This window comes from Rhinopithecus roxellana, chromosome 12 (assembly GCF_007565055.1).
Source record: "Rhinopithecus roxellana isolate Shanxi Qingling chromosome 12, ASM756505v1, whole genome shotgun sequence".
Taxonomy (NCBI): Eukaryota; Metazoa; Chordata; class Mammalia; order Primates; family Cercopithecidae; genus Rhinopithecus; species Rhinopithecus roxellana.
The window spans coordinates 82,947,197-82,966,336 of NC_044560.1; the positions used below are offsets into that span (position 1 = coordinate 82,947,197).

General features: G+C 41.3%; 1 protein-coding gene across 2 annotated transcripts in view; it reads left to right on the top strand.

The window, feature by feature from the left end:
* Positions 1 to 19,140, top strand: part of KHDRBS1 (KH RNA binding domain containing, signal transduction associated 1) — a 44,582-nt gene that overhangs the window by 10,560 nt on the left and 14,882 nt on the right. The window contains exons 2-9 of one of the 2 annotated variants that reach the window (XR_746877.2): positions 4,963 to 5,087; positions 6,182 to 6,298; positions 7,839 to 7,985; positions 10,908 to 11,041; positions 11,833 to 12,034; positions 12,561 to 12,628; positions 13,523 to 13,581; positions 16,556 to 16,748. Coding sequence is in view for 1 of the 2 variants with exons in the window: in XM_010353869.2 (XP_010352171.1) it covers positions 4,963 to 5,087; positions 6,182 to 6,298; positions 7,839 to 7,985; positions 10,908 to 11,041; positions 11,833 to 12,034; positions 12,561 to 12,628; positions 13,523 to 13,581; positions 16,556 to 16,653 (950 nt within the window). In the remaining variant the exon portion in view is untranslated. Of the gene's footprint in view, positions 1 to 4,962; positions 5,088 to 6,181; positions 6,299 to 7,838; positions 7,986 to 10,907; positions 11,042 to 11,832; positions 12,035 to 12,560; positions 12,629 to 13,522; positions 13,582 to 16,555; positions 17,892 to 19,140 lie in introns of those variants that run through there. The other variant, XM_010353869.2, reaches the window with a different exon arrangement.

A 19,140-nucleotide genomic window follows, 5' to 3' on the forward strand; every position in this document is an offset into this window, starting at 1 on the left:
TCATCTCCTCCCTGCCCACTCCCTCGTTCCCCCTCTCTCTTCCCTCCTTCTTTCCTTTCTCCCTCCCTTCCTCCCTTTCTCCCTTCCTCCCCCTCTCCTCCCTTCTCCTTCCCTTCTCCCTCCTCTCTCCCTTCCTCGCCTGAACTGGAGTGCAGTTGCACCGTCATCATAGTTCACTGCAGCCTTGAACTCTTGGGCTCAAGCAATCTTCCCACCACAGCATCCTGAGTAGCTGGGATTATAGACATGTACCACTACACCCAGCTAATTAAAAAATATTTTATTTATTTATTTATTTATTTATTTTTGGTAGTGACAGGGTCTTGCTGTGTTGCCCAGGCTGATCTCAAGCTCCTGGGCCCAAAGCAGTCATCCTGCCTCAGCCTCCCAAAGCACTGGGATTACAAGCTACTGTGCCCAACCAGTGTTTTGCTTTGTAGGTTAAAATTCAGATTCTCTTTTCAACCCTCTGTTTTATTTAAATGATCCTTCTCTAAATTATCTAAAAATGCTTTGCTTTGCTTTTTTTGAGACAGGGCCTTACTCTTTCACGCAGGCTGGAGAGCAGTGGCATGATCTTGGCTCACTACAGCCTCCAACTCCTTATCCTCCTGTCTCAGCCTCCCGAATAGCTAGGACCACAGGCCCATACCACCATGCCTGACTAGTTTGTTATTTTTTTGTAGAGAAGGGGTCTCACTATGTTGCCTGCTGTGGTCCCAAACTCTTGGGCTCCAGTGATCCTTCTGCCTCAGCTTCCCTGAATGCTGAGATTACAGGTGTGAGCTACCATGCCTGGCTACTGCTGTTCTCTAAAAAGTTGTGAAATCATTGGACAGAAGGATTCTAAGATCTGACTAGTTCAAAAATAGAAGAATCCATGTTATAGAAAGGTCTTATATTATCACAGTGGTCTTTAAGAAATGAAAAAATGAAAGGCCTTAAATTCACAGAGTGTATTACATTGCATGTAAACACACCTTCCTGTAGGAGTATAACAGATTAACAAACTTTGAGTCATCTTGCACTGACCAAGGTTTCTGGAAAGTGGTATAAAATACAGCTGAAAGGTCTAACTCGATAGCCTAGGAAGCACAAAGCGACATAGATAAAATGAAGTATCTAATTTGTTCCACATTTTTTTTGTTGTTGTTGTGATGGAGTATCACACTGTTGCCCAGGCTGGAGTACAGTGGCATGATTTCAGCTCGCTGCAACCTCTGCCTCCTGGGTTCGAGAAATTCTCATGCCCTCAGCCTCTCAGGTAGCTGGGATTACAGGTGTGAGCCACCACCGTGCCTGGCTAATTATGTGTGTGTGTCTGTGTATATATACACGTATATATACACATATATACACACACATATATACACACGTATATACACGTATATACACATATATACACACATGTACATATATACACGTATATATACGCACATATATATACGTATATACACACATACACACACACACACACATATATATTTTTTTTTGAGATGGAGTCTCGTTCTGTTGCCCGGGCTGGAGTGCAGTGGTGTGATCTTTGCTCACGCTCACTGCAAGCTCCACCGCTTCCCGGGTTCACGCTATTCTCCTGCCTCAGCCTCCCAAGAAACTGGTACTGCAGGTGCCCGCCACCACGCCCAGCTGACTTTTTTGTATTTTTAGTAGAGATGGGGTTTCACCATGTTCGCCAGGATGGTCTCCATCTCCTGACCTGGTGATCTGCCCACCTCGGCCTCCCAAAGTGCTGGGATTACAGGCGTGAGCCACTGCGCCCGGCCTATATATATATTTTTGAGATGGAGTCTCGCCCTCTCACCCAAGCTGGAGTACAGTGGCACAATCTCGGCTCACTGCAGCCTCTGCCTCCTGGCTTCCAGCGATTCTCCTCCCTCAGCCTCCTGGGTAGCTGGGATTACAGGCGCATGCCACCACGCCTGGCTAATTTTTGTATTTTTAGCAGAGACAGAGTTTCACCATGTTGGCCAGGCTGATCTCGAATTTTTGTCTTCAAGTGATCCGCCCACCTCGGCTTCCCAAAGTGCTGGGATTACAGACGTGAGCCACCGCGCCTGGCCTATATGTGTATATATATATATATATATATATATATATATATCTTTTTTTTTTTAGTAGAGATGGGGTTTCACCACGTTGGCCAGGCTGGTCTCGAACTCCTGACCTCAGGTGATCTGCCCACCTTGGCCTCCCTAAGTGCTGGGATTACAGGCGTGAGCTACCACTCCCGGCCTGTTCCATGTTATTAAAAACTCCTTGGTGATGTTCTCAGATCAGAATTATGGCATATTTGTTCTTCTAGGACTTCGAGGATTGAGTACCTAAGTTTTCCAGTCTGAGAACTTAGAAAGTGGTGTGGTCAGGTACAGTAGGCTCAAAAAGATTGATCAGAAAAAGTTAATATTAGCAGCAGGGGAAAAGAGGTAGAGGTCAGAATCTGCCACCAAACAGTAAGGGTTAGGGTTAGGATTACCCTCACAAGTATAGTGTTGAATGAAGCATTACTCTATTAATTGTAAGGTCAAATTTGTTTTCTATTCCAGGCAGTGAAACATAAGATTGTGAAGAGCACTGTCATTTACAGTTCTTCTTGTAGGATTAAAGGTTTTAATTAAGTATATTTACAGTTCGTCAGCAATTTTGTCAGAAAACCAGAGAGTTATGTGCTCTATTAGTTCATGGTATAGTATAGCATCTGAAATTAGGCTTTTTAACAAACAAGCCTTCAGTCTGAAATTCTAATTCTATATAGCATGTCTGAGTCAGTTACTTTGCTTCATCTATATATTTCACAGCTGCACCTCTCTAAACATTTATTATAAAACCTCCCAGTGCAGTAGCTCACACCTGTAATCCCAGCACTTTGGGAGGCTGTGGTGGGTGGATCACTTGAAGTCACACCAGCCAACATGGTGAATCTCTACTAAAAATACAAAAAAAAAGCCGGGCATAGTGGTGCATGCCTGTAGTTCCAGCTACTTGGAAGGCTGAGGCAGGAGAATCGCTTGAACCCGGGAAGCAGAGGTTCCAGTGAGCAGAGATTGTGCCACTGCACTCCAGTCTGGGTGACAGAGCGAAACTGTGTCTCAAAAAATAATAATAATTAGTAAATAAATAAAAACTGTTAAGGGTATAGATTTGCAAAACGTGTTTGACGTAGGGTATGTTTATACTTTAAGCCAGTGATTTTCAAAGTATGATCCCTGGACAGCAGTATCAGAATTACCTGGGAACTTGTTGGAATTGCAAATTCCTAACACAAATCCCAGACTGGGTTTGAGGCCCAGCAGTCTAGTTTAATAAGCCCTCTTCTAGGTGATTCTGATGCATGAAGAAGTTTGGGAACCCTAGTCTTAAAATTCTAGAACATGGGAATACTATTATTCTCTGATATTTAGAATATTCCACGGATTTTAGGGAGTATATATATTTTAACCATTCTCAGTGGATCATACAAGCTTTCAGTTGCTGCTCATTCCTTGGGCACTTTTCCCTCATCTCTGTTAGAACTCCTGTTATAGCACTTAACTATACTTCACTGCCACCCCTATAGTCTGGGAACTCCAGTATATAAACAGTGAAGAACAGAGACCAGTCTGACTTGCTCTGTTGTATCTCCTGTGCTTTGCAAGACAGATGCCTGGCTCTTAGTAAGTCTTCCATAGTGGTTAACGATTGTACCTATTATAGCTCTCCCTTCGTCTGCCTCTCCATACCATAGGAAGCACTTAAACACTTGCAGTCACTCAATGAATGAAGTTCCTTAATGGTAGGAAATCTTTTTATATGCCAAGTTTCTATCTAATGAAACTGTCTTAACCTGCGAATTGAAAGTACTTTTGGGTGATGATGGATATGTCTGTGACCATGATGGTGGTGATGGTTTCATGGGTGTATACTTATCTCCAAACTCATTATGAATTGTATACATTAATTATGTATAGGTTTTTACATATCAGTTATACTTCAATAAAATGTTTTTTTAGAAAGTACCTTGTGGCTGGGCTGGACGCGGTGGCTCACGCCTGTAATCCCAGCACTTTGGGAAGCTGAGGCAGGTGGATCAGCTGAGGTCGGGAGTTCAAGACCAGCCTGACCAACATGGAAAAACCCCATCTCTCCTAAAAATACAAAATTAGCTGGGCATGATGGCGCATGCCTGTAATCCCTGCTACTTGGAAGGCTGAGGCAGGAGAATCGCTTGAACCCAGGAGGCAGAGGTTACAGTGAGCCAAGATGGCACCATTGCACTCCAGCCTGGGCAACAGGAGCGAAACTCCGTCTCAAAAAAAAAAAAAAAAAAAAAAGTACCTGGTGCATTTTGTATCGTTTAGACATTGGCTGAATTTGGGCTAGATAATGGTGACGATATATTAAGTACTTTATGAAAAATTGGCTTTAATTAGGCATATCTACATATTTTATTAACTTCTCTTACGTCACATGACTAGTGAGTAGCAGAGTAAGAACAAGGTCTTTCAGACTCTTAAGGACTAGTATCTAGAGTACTAATGTCACCGTGGAACTTTAATGGAACTATCCATTGTATATTTAGATTATTGACTTTTGTTTTTTTCAAGGTAAGATTATATTTTGTCTTGATGCAGATTTTGATATTTTGTTTGTTTCTTTATTCTCCTTTCCCCATCTCACCCAATTAATTTTGTTAAATCGGTTTAAGAAACATTTAAATGTCTCTATTCTCACGTGAGGCTTCAGGTGAGGTTAGAAGAGCACACTGCTTTTATTAGAAACAGGCTTTGGGCTTTCTAATCAACTTCATATAACTTTAGTACTTTCAGCTAGTTTCTTTCTGAAATTGGCACATTCATGTGTACTATTTGGTCTCACTATATGGTACTTCATGTTATTGCTTTAAGCAGACTTCAAAATTTGCTTTTATTTACCAGAGCAAAAATTTAAATTGTTTTTCCTATTCAGAAATTGAGAAGATTCAGAAAGGAGACTCAAAAAAGGACGATGAAGAGAATTACTTGGACTTATTTTCTCATAAGAACATGAAACTGAAAGAGCGAGTGCTGATACCTGTCAAGCAGTATCCCAAGGTAAGGCAAAAAGTGCCTTGCACCTTTGAGTTATCTTTATAGTTATGAGAGAGTCATGGACTCCTGGGGATTGTGATGCTTTAGAAACTTAAGCCTGTGAAGCTTCTCTTTCATGCTTGCAGTACCTGTTTCTGGCAATTGAAATATCTAAGTTCTTAACTAATAATATAATTATAGCCAGGAAGGAAATGTAATAATCTTTTTATTGTCAAAAAGTTTCTTTCTTTAATGACTGCTTAGGCTACAAGTTCAAAGAAAAAATAAAACCTGAAGAGTTGCTCTCTGTCAAAAGACTAACCTGAAATCTAAATAAAAGGAAATATAATACAAATCCTCAATTGGATGAAGTTAATTTTATTTTCTTACTAAAAGTTTACTTCTAAGTAAATGCTCTTTTTTTCTTCCTTTTTTTTTTTTTAAGGAAAGCAATTAGTTACATTTAGTTTATCCAGCGTGCTATCAAAGGGTGCTATATAGTCTTTTCTGTTCTAAGGTCACTGCCTTAACAATGTTTATGTATGTTAAGGCATGCATAAACAGGCACAGTGGCTCATGCCTGTAATGCCAGCATTTTGGGAGGCCAATGCAGGCAGATTGCTTGAGCCCAGGAATTCAAGACCAGCCTGAGCAACATAGCGAAACCCTATCTCTACAAAAAATACAAAAATTAGCCTGATATGGTGATAAGCACCTATAGTCCCAGCTACTCCAGAGGCTGAGACAGGAGGATCACTTGAGCCCAGGAAGTCGAGGCTGCAGTGAGCCATGATCATGTCACTACACTTTGGCCTGGGCAACAGAGTGAGAGCCTGTCTCAAAATAAAGTAAAAAATAAAATAGTAAAGGTCTTAGTATATTATGGGAGAGCGCCAGAATACATCAGAAAAGCCAAATTCAGGTCTAGGAACCTGCCACTTTCTAGTTTCATAATCTTAAGCTAATCACTTTATTAATATGGCTTCAGCATCCTTCAGCAAAATGGGAATGGTAATACTCTACCTTTGCAGGGTTGTTTAAAATCAAATGAGGTAATTTATGTGGAGATGTTTTTATATAGTAGCATATATATTTAGAAATCCTTTATTTTCTGTCAGTTCAATTTTGTAGGAAAGATTCTTGGACCCCAAGGGAATACAATCAAAAGACTGCAGGAAGAGACTGGTGCAAAGATCTCTGTGCTGGGAAAGGGCTCAATGAGAGACAAAGCCAAGGTAAGCTCACATTAGTGAGGCAAGAGGACATCCTAATGCCTTCTGCTTGCCCAGAATGCAGTATGGATCCCTTATAGAGGCAAGAATTTTGTGTATGTACAGAATGTGGCTCCTTTAAGTTTGCATTGGATGCAAGAGATTATACACCAAGTTAATTTACTTGCTTGGCAACCCTGGAAGAGCCTAGGTATGCCCTGGTGATAGTTTTCTTTTGGACTTTTGACTGCATAGTAATGGACACAGCAGTAGCATCTTGCGCATTGGTAGGATTGTCTGTGAAAACTTGAAAGGGGAGCTGGATATACTAAAACTTAGTCTAAAGCAGACAAAAGACACTAAAATGCAAACAGCACACCCCTTTTTTTGTAACCTGGAAAAGTGAGAACAATAGTGTTGTGAGAGCAGATGAGTTTGAGGATTAGTTGGTTTGTTTTATAGCCAGCTGGAATGTGAGGCTCACTAAAAGAATGTATTCCAAAAGGAACCATGAGTAATCTGGACTACAGAATCTAATGAGTCTTTTCCCATGCCATAGCCGCATACACTGTGTACTCTGTGACAAGAAACTTCTCACCGAAACAGAATGGTCTTAGCCTTCTGGGGTCACCTTATTTGATGAGATATGCCTGCTACAGTCCAAAAACCTATTCTTTCAACCCTCCTTTTATGTAGCCTAATGGACACGTGTTTGTTTTCTCAGGTCATTTCTTACTAGATGCATATAGTTAGGGCTGAAGTGTGTTGTTCTGGCTAATGAGATTTACATGAGCTTTTCTTCTCTCTGTCCTGACTTCTTTCTTCCCCTAGCACTCCCTAGACCATATAAGCAGATAAGCAGAGCTCGTGGTGATTAACCGCTCTACCTGAGATTTAAAAACAAATGCTTGGCACACAGCTATTATCTGAATAGAGACTAGAATTAAGTTTTTCTTCTTTATGCTTTTAGTAAGAGCTCCAGTGGATATCTCAGGGATTTAAGATGACAGTTAACTGTTAGCAGCAGACCATGTGCAAGTTTAGCTGTGCAAATTACTGTTCTTCAGAGCTTGTTTCACTTTTTTTTTTTCTCGAGACGGGGCCTTGCTCTGTTGCCCACACTGGAATGCAATGGCGCAACCTCCACCTCCCGGGTTCAAGTGATTCTCCTGCCTCAGCCTCCTGAGTAGCTGGGATTACAGGCAAGCACCACTATGCCTGGCTAATTTTTGTATTTTTAGTAGAGGTGAGGCTTAATCATGTTGGTCAGGCTGGTCTCGAACTCCTGACCTAGTGATCCACCCACCTCGGCCTCCCAAAGTGCTGGGATTACAGGCATGAGCCACCATGCCTGGCTGCTTGTTTTACTTTCTTAAACTGTACTATTTTTATTTCTTTTTTTTTTTTTTTTTTTTTTTTTAATTCTTCTCAGCTCATACCAATTAAACTTTACTGTTTTTCTTAGACATTGGGGATGTTTCTTGCTGTTTCTTTGGCTTAGAGGTAAAGGTGTTGTTTTCTCGCTAGTCCATGTGGTGTGACGTTTCTCTGCATTTTTCCATAGGAGGAAGAGCTACGCAAAGGTGGAGACCCCAAATATGCCCACTTGAATATGGATCTGCATGTCTTCATTGAAGTCTTTGGACCCCCATGTGAGGCTTATGCTCTTATGGCCCATGCCATGGAGGAAGTCAAGAAATTTCTAGTACCGGTAAGGAAATCCATATCCTGTGTCTTCTGAGCAAAAGAGAGCTGGGATCTTATGCTGTTGTGAAGGTAGGGTTTCTTAACTAAGGTCTCTGCATAACCTGTATGTATACCAAATTCTGCATTTATGTTCATTTTCCTGAGGTAGTTCATTGCTTGTACCTAGTTCTCCGAACATTATGCTCCAAGGCCACTCTGTCCCTCCTTGTCTAATGTGGTAGTCATTGTGTACCGGTATCTGTTGTCAGTATCTCGGGTCCACAATGTGCCTGCATTCTGATACTTGGTTAACTAAGGTTTAACAGGGTCTTCACCTAGCTGAGTATTTTGGTAGTAGTGTGGAACAAGGAGATTGTGTTAGGAAGGTGACTAAGGTGCGTCCCTGCACTCAAGTTTATGCTGTAGAGAGTAGAGGCTAGCAGTAAGCAGCTTATAGCATCTAGTGTTACTGAGTTAAATTCTGACCTGAGCACACTCAGGGATTTCTTTCCTGGAGGAGTTTGCTGAGGATGAGTTTGGTTTGGAAGAGGCTGACTGTTGATGTTTCACAGATTGGTGAGCAGCTTTTTTCAGACTATAACTGAGGACTAGATAGAGATGGGACAGGCCAGTTTATCTATCTTGCTTATTACTATCTTTGAATACTTGGTTGGAATGTTACTTTGAATAAATAGGAAATGGTACTATTTTTGCCTTTTAGCAAGGCCGGGTGGTTGTCAGAGTTAACATACTACTGTTGAATATTTAATAACAAGGATGAATCTGGAAGCTTATGAAGGATTTGGAATATTATTCAACTAGAATTGAGTAAGTGTCATGTGTTCATCAGAAAACTAAGAGGAGGTAAGATACAGTCCTTGGTTTTCTTGAATGTTAAATGAGGGAGTTGGAACTAAATGTAGTGTCAGAGGATGTGAAATTGATACAGCAAAAATTTATAGGCAGCGTGGGCCGGACACGGTGGCTAACGCCTATAATCCCAGCAATTTGGGAGGCCGAGGTGGGCAGATCACCTGAGGTCAAGAGTTCGAGACCAGCCTGACCAACATGAGAAACCCCGTCTCTACTAAAACAAAATTAGCCGGGTGTGGTGGCGCCCAGCTACTCAGGAGGCTGAAGCAGGAGAATCGCTTGAACCCGGGAGGCAGAGGTTGCAGTAAGCCGAGATTGTGTCATTGGACTCCAGCCTGGGCAACAAGAGTGAAACTCCATCTCCAAAAAAAATAAAACAAAACTTTTAGGCATTTTGTACCCGTAATGCTGAACTCCAAGGATGCCAACAGTCTCAAATGTCTTTGCAGCTGCTTTGCTTTCAAGTACCTCATCTTCATTAGAATGTTCAACATGAAACAGACCATTTAACATATCCTAGAGAAAAACACAGCTGGTTAATCTTACTCAAGGGAATTCTTTTTACTCTTTTTGGGGTGTTCTATTGATCACCCAAGCATTCAATTTCCAAAGGACTGCAGAGGGAATACCCATCTCCTCTCTTTATTGTTAGTCTCCCTCATATTCCTCAGAAGGGTTAGGTTTATGAGGCTTCCATGTAAGTGAATCTTTTGAAAAAGATGCCTGCAGGGGAGACATGGGTTTCCTCAGTGTTGCTGTGGTAGTTGGAGGAGTCTGAGCAATGGTCTGGCATTAGTTACTTGATTCTCCAAGGTGTGAGTCTCAAGCAGCAGTAATATGTAAGATAGGAGGAGCCGGACAATTGAGCGGGGCATCAAAGACTAGCATCATCTATTGAATCTGTATACACCTGGGATATGTAAAAATGCATGAAGTATTAAAACTGAATGGCTCTCAACAGGAAGTGTGAAAAGATTTGCAAATGGCATTTGGCTTGATTTTTCCCTCTTGTGGAGGAAAAAAAAGTGAGATTATTTTTGCATCTGTGACCAGAGCCCTCCATTCTCCCCTTAGAACAATTAACTATACCAGTAATGCTGCACAGTGCAGTAGAAAGAGCACTGGACCATGTATGTCTGTCTCTCTGTGTCTTCCTGGACAGGTTATCATTTCATGTTTCTGAACTTCAGGTTTTTCATCCAAACATTTCTTAAATATCTGTCAGATGTCTGATACTATGCTTGGGTGTAAAGTTACAAAAATGGCTCCTGAAGAGCTTACAGTTTAGTGACAGACAATTCTAAAATGATACGGTAAGTGCTTGCATGTAGGAATACGTGGTACTTTGAGAAAAGAGGAGTTGTAGGGGTGGCATCAAGAGAAAGTTTTTCAAGAGACACTTATTTAGACAAGTCTTATAAGGATGAGTTAAGAATCCCTCAGGTGGACAAAAAAGACAGTGTAAGGACAAAAAAGCCTGTTGATCCAACACCTAGATTTTGAGACAGGTAATTCCGAATTCACATCTAGAGTCTGCCATTTATTAGCTCTGTGTTCTTAAGCTGGTTGATGTATACTCCTTGCGTCTGTTTTCTTAACTGTAAAATGTGGAGATCTGCCTACTTCAGGGACATTTTGAAGATAAAACTGAAAAGTCTATATAAAGTTTATTATATAGAGCCAAGTGCATACAGCTCCATTAATGGTAGTGGCTTTTATTATTCCAGAAAGAGGAAACTATTTGCAAAGAATGGATGTGTAAGAGTATGCCAGGCTCTGAACTACAAGTTGTTCAGTCTGGCTTGTGAGGAGGTTTTATATATATATATAGAACGAATGGAAGTGATCCAGAGAGCTAGGCAGGGAGCACATTATGAATAATGAGGGGTTTGCCATCAAGACTTTTCTCAAAGAGGTGACAGGTAGGGTGCCATTTGACTTCAGAGAATGAATGATGTGAGACCTCATCTGGGCTCTCAAAGCTGTTCTTAGAATTCAAGGCTCCCATGGGCCGATGGTTTCTCAGTAGAAACTATAGATATCACACAATACTTGTTGTATCTTTCATTCCCAGGACATGATGGATGATATCTGCCAGGAGCAATTTCTAGAGCTGTCCTACTTGAATGGAGTACCTGAACCCTCTCGTGGACGTGGGGTGCCAGTGAGAGGCCGAGGAGCTGCACCTCCTCCACCACCTGTTCCCAGGTAAAAATAATGGAGACACCCAGAAATAAGATATAAATTTGACTACTAGTATCATCTCTTTTAGTGGTGCTGTTATGTCTCGCTTAGGAAGGGTCTCAGGATTTGTACATTGCATCAAGAATAGAATTCTACAACCAGACATGATGGCTCACGCCTGTAATCCCAGCACTTTGGGAGGCTAAGGCAGACAGATCACCTGACATTAGGAGTTTGAGACCGGCCTGGTCAATGTGGTGAAACCCCGTCTCTACTAAAAATACAAAAATTAGCTGGGTGTGGTGCTATACACCTGTAATCCCAGCTACTCAGGAGGCTGGGGCAAGAGAATTGCTTGAACCCAGGAGACGGAGGTTGCAGTGAGCCAAGATCATGCCATTGCACTCCAGCCTGGGTGATAGAGCAAGACTCCATTTCAAAAAAAAAAGTTCTAGCTCTTGGGCACTTTGACAATAGCCAAGTGCTGCAGTCTAGCTGAAACTTTTGGTCTTCTAATTTTGGACAGTCGTAGCATTTTTTAATGGTCTGACTTTAAAATTCTACCTTTTGTGACTGACATTTATGGAGTATTCAGACTCTCCAGACCTACCCAAGGTAGTGCAGTGATGAACTGGTCCACTGTAGGACCTGGGGGATCTTGCAGTATGGGTCCTTTACCCTGTACATTCCTCTGTGCTTTAATAATAGTTAAGGCTTCATGAAATCTGCTTAACTCCAGAATTTATAAACAAATCAGAACATAAAAGTGGTCTGTTAATAAAAAGCTCCATTTAAAATAAACTTTCATTTTGTAGGGGCCGTGGTGTTGGACCACCTCGGGGGGCTTTGGTACGTGGTACACCAGTAAGGGGAGCCATCACCAGAGGTGCCACAGTGACTCGAGGCGTGCCACCCCCACCTACTGTGAGGGGTGCTCCAGCACCAAGAGCACGGACAGCAGGCATCCAGAGGATACCTTTGCCTCCACCTCCTGCACCAGAAACATATGAAGAATATGTAAGAAATTTGAACAATGTGCCCTTTCCCAATACCTAGAAGGCTGCCAAAGGAAATTGAATGACAGGGCCTCGGTCCTTTGTGTGGGTGTCATGGGTTGCCTGTAAGATTTGCAATCTGCCCTCTTCTCTTGCAGTGAATGTTGAACTATTAGAAGATTTTTCCATTTTAAGCATGGTTTTACTGTAGACCTGTAGATTAAACAAGAAATAAGATGTACCTTAATGTAGTGTTTTATAATGAATTTCTTATTACTAGTACTGATAATACTAACGCTCGATTTTGTACTTCCTGCCCACACTTGTGCTATGGCATATCATATTTGTTTGGGTTTTCTTTGTTTAGTAACCCTTTCTCTTTTGACTATCCTATAGTTAGGCATTAACATTTTGGAGGGAAATGTCATGTCCTTTTAATTCAGAAGCCTACCTACTCCCATGGGATGTAATTACCTTTCCTACTCTATGATTTTGATCTTTTATTTTATTTTTTGTTGTTGTTGTTGTTGTTGTTGTTGTTCTTCTAGGGATATGATGATACATATGCAGAACAAAGTTACGAAGGCTACGAAGGCTATTACAGCCAGAGTCAAGGGTGAGTCAGGCAGTATAAGCACTGTTTTGTGTCCTAAGGATGGATGGAGGGAGTTGGAGGAACAGAGATTTAGACAGCACAACCCTAAGGAGCAGAATAGTTCACCTTTTGAGGGTATCTCCTGCGCAACCCCCACAACTCTGACTGGTCTTGAACTCGAATTCAAGCGGTCCTCCCACTTTAGCCCTCCCTAGTAGCTGGGGTTACAGGTGCATGCCACCATGCAATGCTTTCCTCTGCTTTTGACATCTGTGAAGCACACACTTGGATTTGTAAATTTGGATAACTGAACCTTAAATTTTAATTTAGAACCTGAGAGTAACAGATGAAAAATTTCCAAGCTGTGACTACATGGAAACAAGAAGAAATGCCTTTACATTATTTTTATTTATTATTTTAAAATATCAAAACCACATTAAAGTTGCATAAAATTTTACAAGAAACTTGAATTCCACTACCATAACTTAAGTTCTTTTCTACATTTCTCTTTAAGACCATTTCCTTGTGTGTCCATATATATAGCTTACCTGTGAATTGATTGAAAAAGAGTCCCAGAATTCTACAGCAGTGATAAAACAGTTCTTTTTTGCTTCTGGTGAGCCCTATGAGTACATGTATATGTACGCTATATTAAGAGGGTCGATTTAGGATTGTGCTTTTTCACTTTATATTCTGTGGTATCCATTTTTCTTTGCAGTAGTTGTCATAATTATTTTATAAGTACATAGTATATACATATTTTGGAAATATTTTGTGGTTTAGGGATGGGGCAGAATAAGTATTTTCCTGAAATACACATAGTAAAATGACTGAAATGTGGAAGTATTTGAGAGAAAGGTGAAACTAAAACATAGTTACTCTGTAGCTTCCTAACACTCTGTCTTTGGCTTTCAGGGACTCAGAATATTATGACTATGGACATGGGGAGGTTCAGGATTCTTATGAAGCTTATGGTATGTCTTTATCTCTGTGGTGGGGCAGAATGTACAAGTAAGTGCCTGGGAGAATGCTGGTGACTAAAGTATTGAGAGTCAGGCAAACACACCTAAGGATAAACCTTTAGAAGGCCAAGAATTTGCTAGATGTGACAGTGAGAGTTCCACGGTTACTTAAATTTTGCAGTACATGGTAGAAAGAGGGACTGCTAAAGTGAGGTGGGGTATCACTATTCTTGGAAGGGTAGGGTGTGTCTTAAACGAGGGCTCAAGACCAGCTTGGCCTGATTGGAGCAGCAGACTTATAAGCTAATGTTGATTTTTTTCTACTTTAGGCAGGGAAATAGCCAGACCTGGGTTGTATTTCTGGGCCTTTGCTGCCAATTTCTAGGCCACTTTGGTAGATAACAAGAACTTAATCATACACAACTGTATTCATCTACCCCATTTCATTAAAAAAAATAAATTTAGATCTAATTGAAAAGAATGTCATTGTAAAGGAGATGTCAGCTGAAAGGGACCTAGATGGCAAGCAGCTAGCCAGACCAGGTTGGGGGGCAAGAATAGTGCCTATTAGGGCCAGGCGTGGTGGCTCATGCCTGTAATCCCAACACTTTGGGAGGCTGAGGTGGGTGGATCACCTGAGGTGAGGAGTTCAAGACCAGCCTGGCCAAGATGGGGAAACCCTGTCTCTACTAAAAATACAAAAAAATTAGCCGGGCGTGGTGGCAGGCACCTGTAATCCCAGCTACTTGGGAGGCTGAGGCATGAGAATCACTTGAACCTGGGAAGCGGAGGTTGCGGTGAGCTGAGACCGCACCATTGCACTCCTGCCTGGGCAGCAAGAACAAAACTCCGTCTCAAAAAAAAGAAATAGTGCCTATTAGAATCAGATTAGAGGCTGTCGGGGTGAGAGCCAAATCAGGACAGTACTGACACCAAGCTCCTTGTTGGCTTGAAGACATCTCAACACAGTCCTTGATCCCAAGAGAGCTATGGAGGCTGCAGCAGCATCAGGACAAGGCTGCCTTCCCTGAGGTTTGGTTAAAAACACATTGCTCATGTGTGCCCTCAAGAGCCAGTTATGGCCCTGTGTTAATAGGCCTCATTGGGAATACTATGTGGCAGTGGATGCAGCTAGAGCTACCTTTTCAGTGTGAGGTATTTTCAGCATACCTGAGGGACTTCTAGAGAGTCCTTGGCAGGGGCTCAGCAATTGACAATTCACACTAAGATACTGGTTGACAATCTCCCCTTATCCCTAGCTGAAAAAGAGGAGCCCCTTAGGGCCTCCCAGAGACAGACAAGCTGAGCCCAACTCAGCACAGTATGAAGTAGCCAATCAGCTGCTTGCCCAGGGAAACTGTTTTTACCAGTTTTAGCGAAATAGCACTGGACAGTTGCCAATCACTAACACGGCTTTGCTCTGCTCATATACCACTGTTTAGAAGGGCAGTGTGATTGCACCCAAGTATTTCCCACCATCAGTGAGGCAGTACAGTGGGGCCTCTGTATGTGTTTGACTAAATTGCATTTCTGTTTTGCTGGAGAAAAGACCAAACTGAAAGAGGCAGGCTTTTCTTTGTGCTCCTGATATGATGTTGCCACAGTTAATCTGTTCTGATCTCTGCTTTGATTAACAGAATTAGAAAAATAAACTGTCCAGGATGATCTGTATACGTCAGGAAAAAAAGAAAAAGAAATTGTCTTGTTGATACCCAGAAGCCACTTGGAAAGTGATGGACATATGTGTTATACTAGGGGTATAATTAGGGTTCTGTGTGACTTTAGATCTATATAGGAGTTTGAGGCCTATAAAGATGGAGGCAGATACTTGTGAATACAGGCATCTGGAAAAATACTTCAGGATGAACTAGTGTGTGTAAGGTGTGGGAAGAATAAGCTTAAATGCAATTTATTTTCATAAGAGGTCACCTCTAGAAATATGTGATCATATTCCTCAGGCTTTTCCCTGTCACAAAGGAGAAACATTTGAGGATGTGAACCACATTGTCTGGCTTCTCTCAACTGTCGACTTAAGAAAGGAGATAAGGAATTACCTTTTTTTTTTTTTTTTTTTTTTTGAGATGGAGTCTGGCTCTATTGCCCAGGCTGGAGTGGAGTGGCACAATCTCAGCTCACTGCAACCTCTGCCTCCCAGGTTCAAGCGATTCTCCTGCCTCAGCCTCCTGAGTAGCTGGGATTACAGGCATGCACTACCATGCCTGGCTAATTTTTGTATTTTTAGTAGAGATGGGGTTTCACCCTGTTGGTCAGGCTGGTCTCGGACCCCTGACCTCATGATCTGCCCGCCTTGGCCTCCCAAAGTGCTGGGATTACAGGCGTGAGCCATCGTGCCCGGCCTTGGAATTATCTTAAACAGTGCTGTCAGTGCAGCATTTGATTGCACATCCCTCTACCAGAGCGAGCAGTATCAGCTCTGCTGGTGGAGGGCCCCATGGAAAGTGGCCCTTGCTTGCTTTTCCCAGAGAGCTAGAGGACACTTCTCCATAAGGAAACATGACTTACTGTTGTGTGGAAGTGGGGCTGGCTGCCTGCTTCTAATCTGAAAGACTTCGAGAAGTTTTCCCACCTTACCTGAGCTGACTGCCAAATTGTTTTGGAAACAGGAAAGGCCATTGCAGACTCATAAGATTGACTTCCTCACTATGTCAAGCAAGGTGTTGGGTATCTCCAGGTTTGGGGACTGGAGTATAGATCACGTTTGTCTATGAAGAACCTCGTTGTGGGAGATTACTCCAGAGTCAATGGCAGCCTTTTTGGATTTGTTCCCTTCTGTCCTTCCACTCAAAACTGAAAAATTGCCCAGACTGCCCAATAGGGCCAAGCCAAGTAGAAAGCAAGGAACATCAGGGGAAGTGTCAAGACATTAGAAGAATCGCAGTGTTTTTGGTGATCTTTACTATGTGACCTATCCCTGTTCATCCGTAAGTGCCACATGGTTTATAAACTGTCTTTGTTTTCCCCACAGGCCAGGACGACTGGAATGGGACCAGGCCGTCGCTGAAGGCCCCTCCTGCTAGGCCAGTGAAGGGAGCATACAGAGAGCACCCATATGGACGTTATTAAAAACAAACATGAGGGGAAAATAAGAGTTATGAGCAAAGTTGTTACTGATTTCTTGTATCTCCCAGGATTCCTGTTGCTTTACCCACAACAGACAAGTAATTGTCTAAGTGTTTTTCTTCGTGGTCCCCTTCTTCTCCCCACCTTATTCCATTCTTAACTCTGCATTCTGGCTTCTGTACGTAGTATTTTAAAATGAGTTAAAATAGATTTAGGAATATTGAATTAATTTTTTAAGTGTGTAGATGCTTTTTTCTTTGTTGTTTAAATATAAACAGAAGTGTACCTTTTATAATAAAAAAAGAAGTTGAGTAAAAAAAAAACACAAACCTGTTAGTTTCAAAAGTGACTTTGCTTGCTTAAAGGTTCTGAAGTAAAGGCTTGTTAACTTTCTCTTAGTTTTGATTTGAGGCATCCCGTAAAGTTGTAGTTGCAGAATCCCAAACTAGGCTACATTTCAAAATTCAGGGCTGTTTAAGATTTAAAATCACAAACGTTAACGACAGTAGGCACCACCATGTAAAAGTGAGCTCAGACGTCTCAAAAAAATGTTTCCTTTATAAAAGCACATGGCGGTTGAATCTTAAGGTTAAATTTTAATACGAAAGATCCTCATGAATTAAATAGTTGATGCAATTTTTAACGTTAATTGATATAAAACAACAACAAAATTAGGCTTGTAAAACTGACTTTTTCATTACGTGGGTTTTGAAATCTAGCCCCAGACATACTGTGTTGAGAGATACTTAGGGGGAGGGAGTAGGTTTTGAAGAGGTTGATGGTGGTGGGGAGGGAAGGCCTCCTGAATTGAGTTTGATGCAGAGCTTTTTAGCCATGAATCTTTCAGTCATAGGATTAATAATTAAATTTTCAGTATTTAAAAAGAAAATATTTTGTCCATTTGAGATTCTGCACTCCATGAAAAGCTCACTTGGACGCTGGAGCCAAAAAGCCGATGATTTTCTTAAGTTGACGGTTGTCAATATCGAACTGTTCCCAAGTTAGTCAAGTATGTCTCAACACTAGCATGATATAAAAAGGGACACTGCAGCTGAATGAAAAAGGAATCAAAATCCACTTTGTACATAAGTTAAAGTCCTAATTGGATTTGTACCGTCCTCCCATTTTGTTCTCGGAAGGTTAAATGCTACATGTGTAAGTCTGCCTAAATAGGTAGCTTAAACTTATGTCAAAATGTCTGCAGCAGTTTGTCAATAAAGTTTAGTCCTTTTTTAATCAAAGTAAATGTGATGAATTGTCATTTTTTTGGGTGGACCATAAAATAGTTTTCTCTTTCAAATAAACTTAAATTAACTCTAAAGTTAATGGGCTTGTTAAAAGTTGGAAACATTCTTAAAAGTGGTGGGGGGGATTTTATTTTAAGTTTACCAAAAAAAAAGTTGATGGAGTTGTTAAGTTTTAGTTTAAAAATAACCAAAGCTTTTTCACCCCCTGGAAGTTGTTGGAAGTAGTTGTATCCAATCCTATCAAAAATTCTAATTTATGGAGAGTTTTCAACTCAACTGAGCTGAAACTTGGATTGGTTTCCATACATAGGTCTCAATATTTAAAAGTGCGAGCCAGCCTGGTTTGCACCTTCTGTAGAGCCCCTAGGTGGCTCTAAAGTGTGACACCAAATAATTTGTGTGAGCTCAGAAGGGGACAGCACCTGCCTTTAGACATGACAGTTCAGCCAACTCTGGGTGCCCTTGAGGGTTTCTCTTTGAATCCCAGAAATGCTGATAACTCAGCTGGGCTGGGGCAGGATTTGGCATGATAGGCTGGCTCTGAACCCCCTCATAAGAGACTGAGAGAGGAAGTGATGGAATTGCTTGGTCCCTCTTCTACTCTATGCTGATTCTCAGGGTTCTCATGGCTTCCCTACGAGAGCCACCTAAACTGCTCGGGGGTGAAAAATCCTCTTGTATTGAAGTGCCAAGCTGCCTGCAGCAGTGCATGATGGACATTTTTTTTCTTTTTAAAACACACCAACAAAAAAATGTATTTGTAGATTGTGATAAAATGTAAATAACTGAATTTTCAACCATGGTTTGAAGTCAGCTTTCAGGGCATTATGTCTTGTTTTGATGAAAAGAGATCACTCTATACCCCCCTTTTTAAAGGAAAATTATCGCAAGAGAATCAGGATGTGTAAAGCTAACATGCATCGCAAAAAACCAAAGGTAACCTAAATGTCTGATTTTAATAGCACATATTTCTCTTTTACATAAACTGTGACAGCAACTTGCATAAACAATTCTTTAGCTGTTAATTTTAATGTTAAAACTTTGCAAAACTTGTTTAATAAAAATAGCTGTAAAAAGAAAAACCATATGTTGCCGCATAAATTAGCCATAACTCTTAATAATCCTGCCCATCACAAGTGAACTGTAATGTAACCTGGGCACAAAGTCTGACATCTTAAATGACACATTGTAAAATTTCAATGACTGTAGATTAGACCTCCTGCTGCACCCCAAAAGCTTTCTG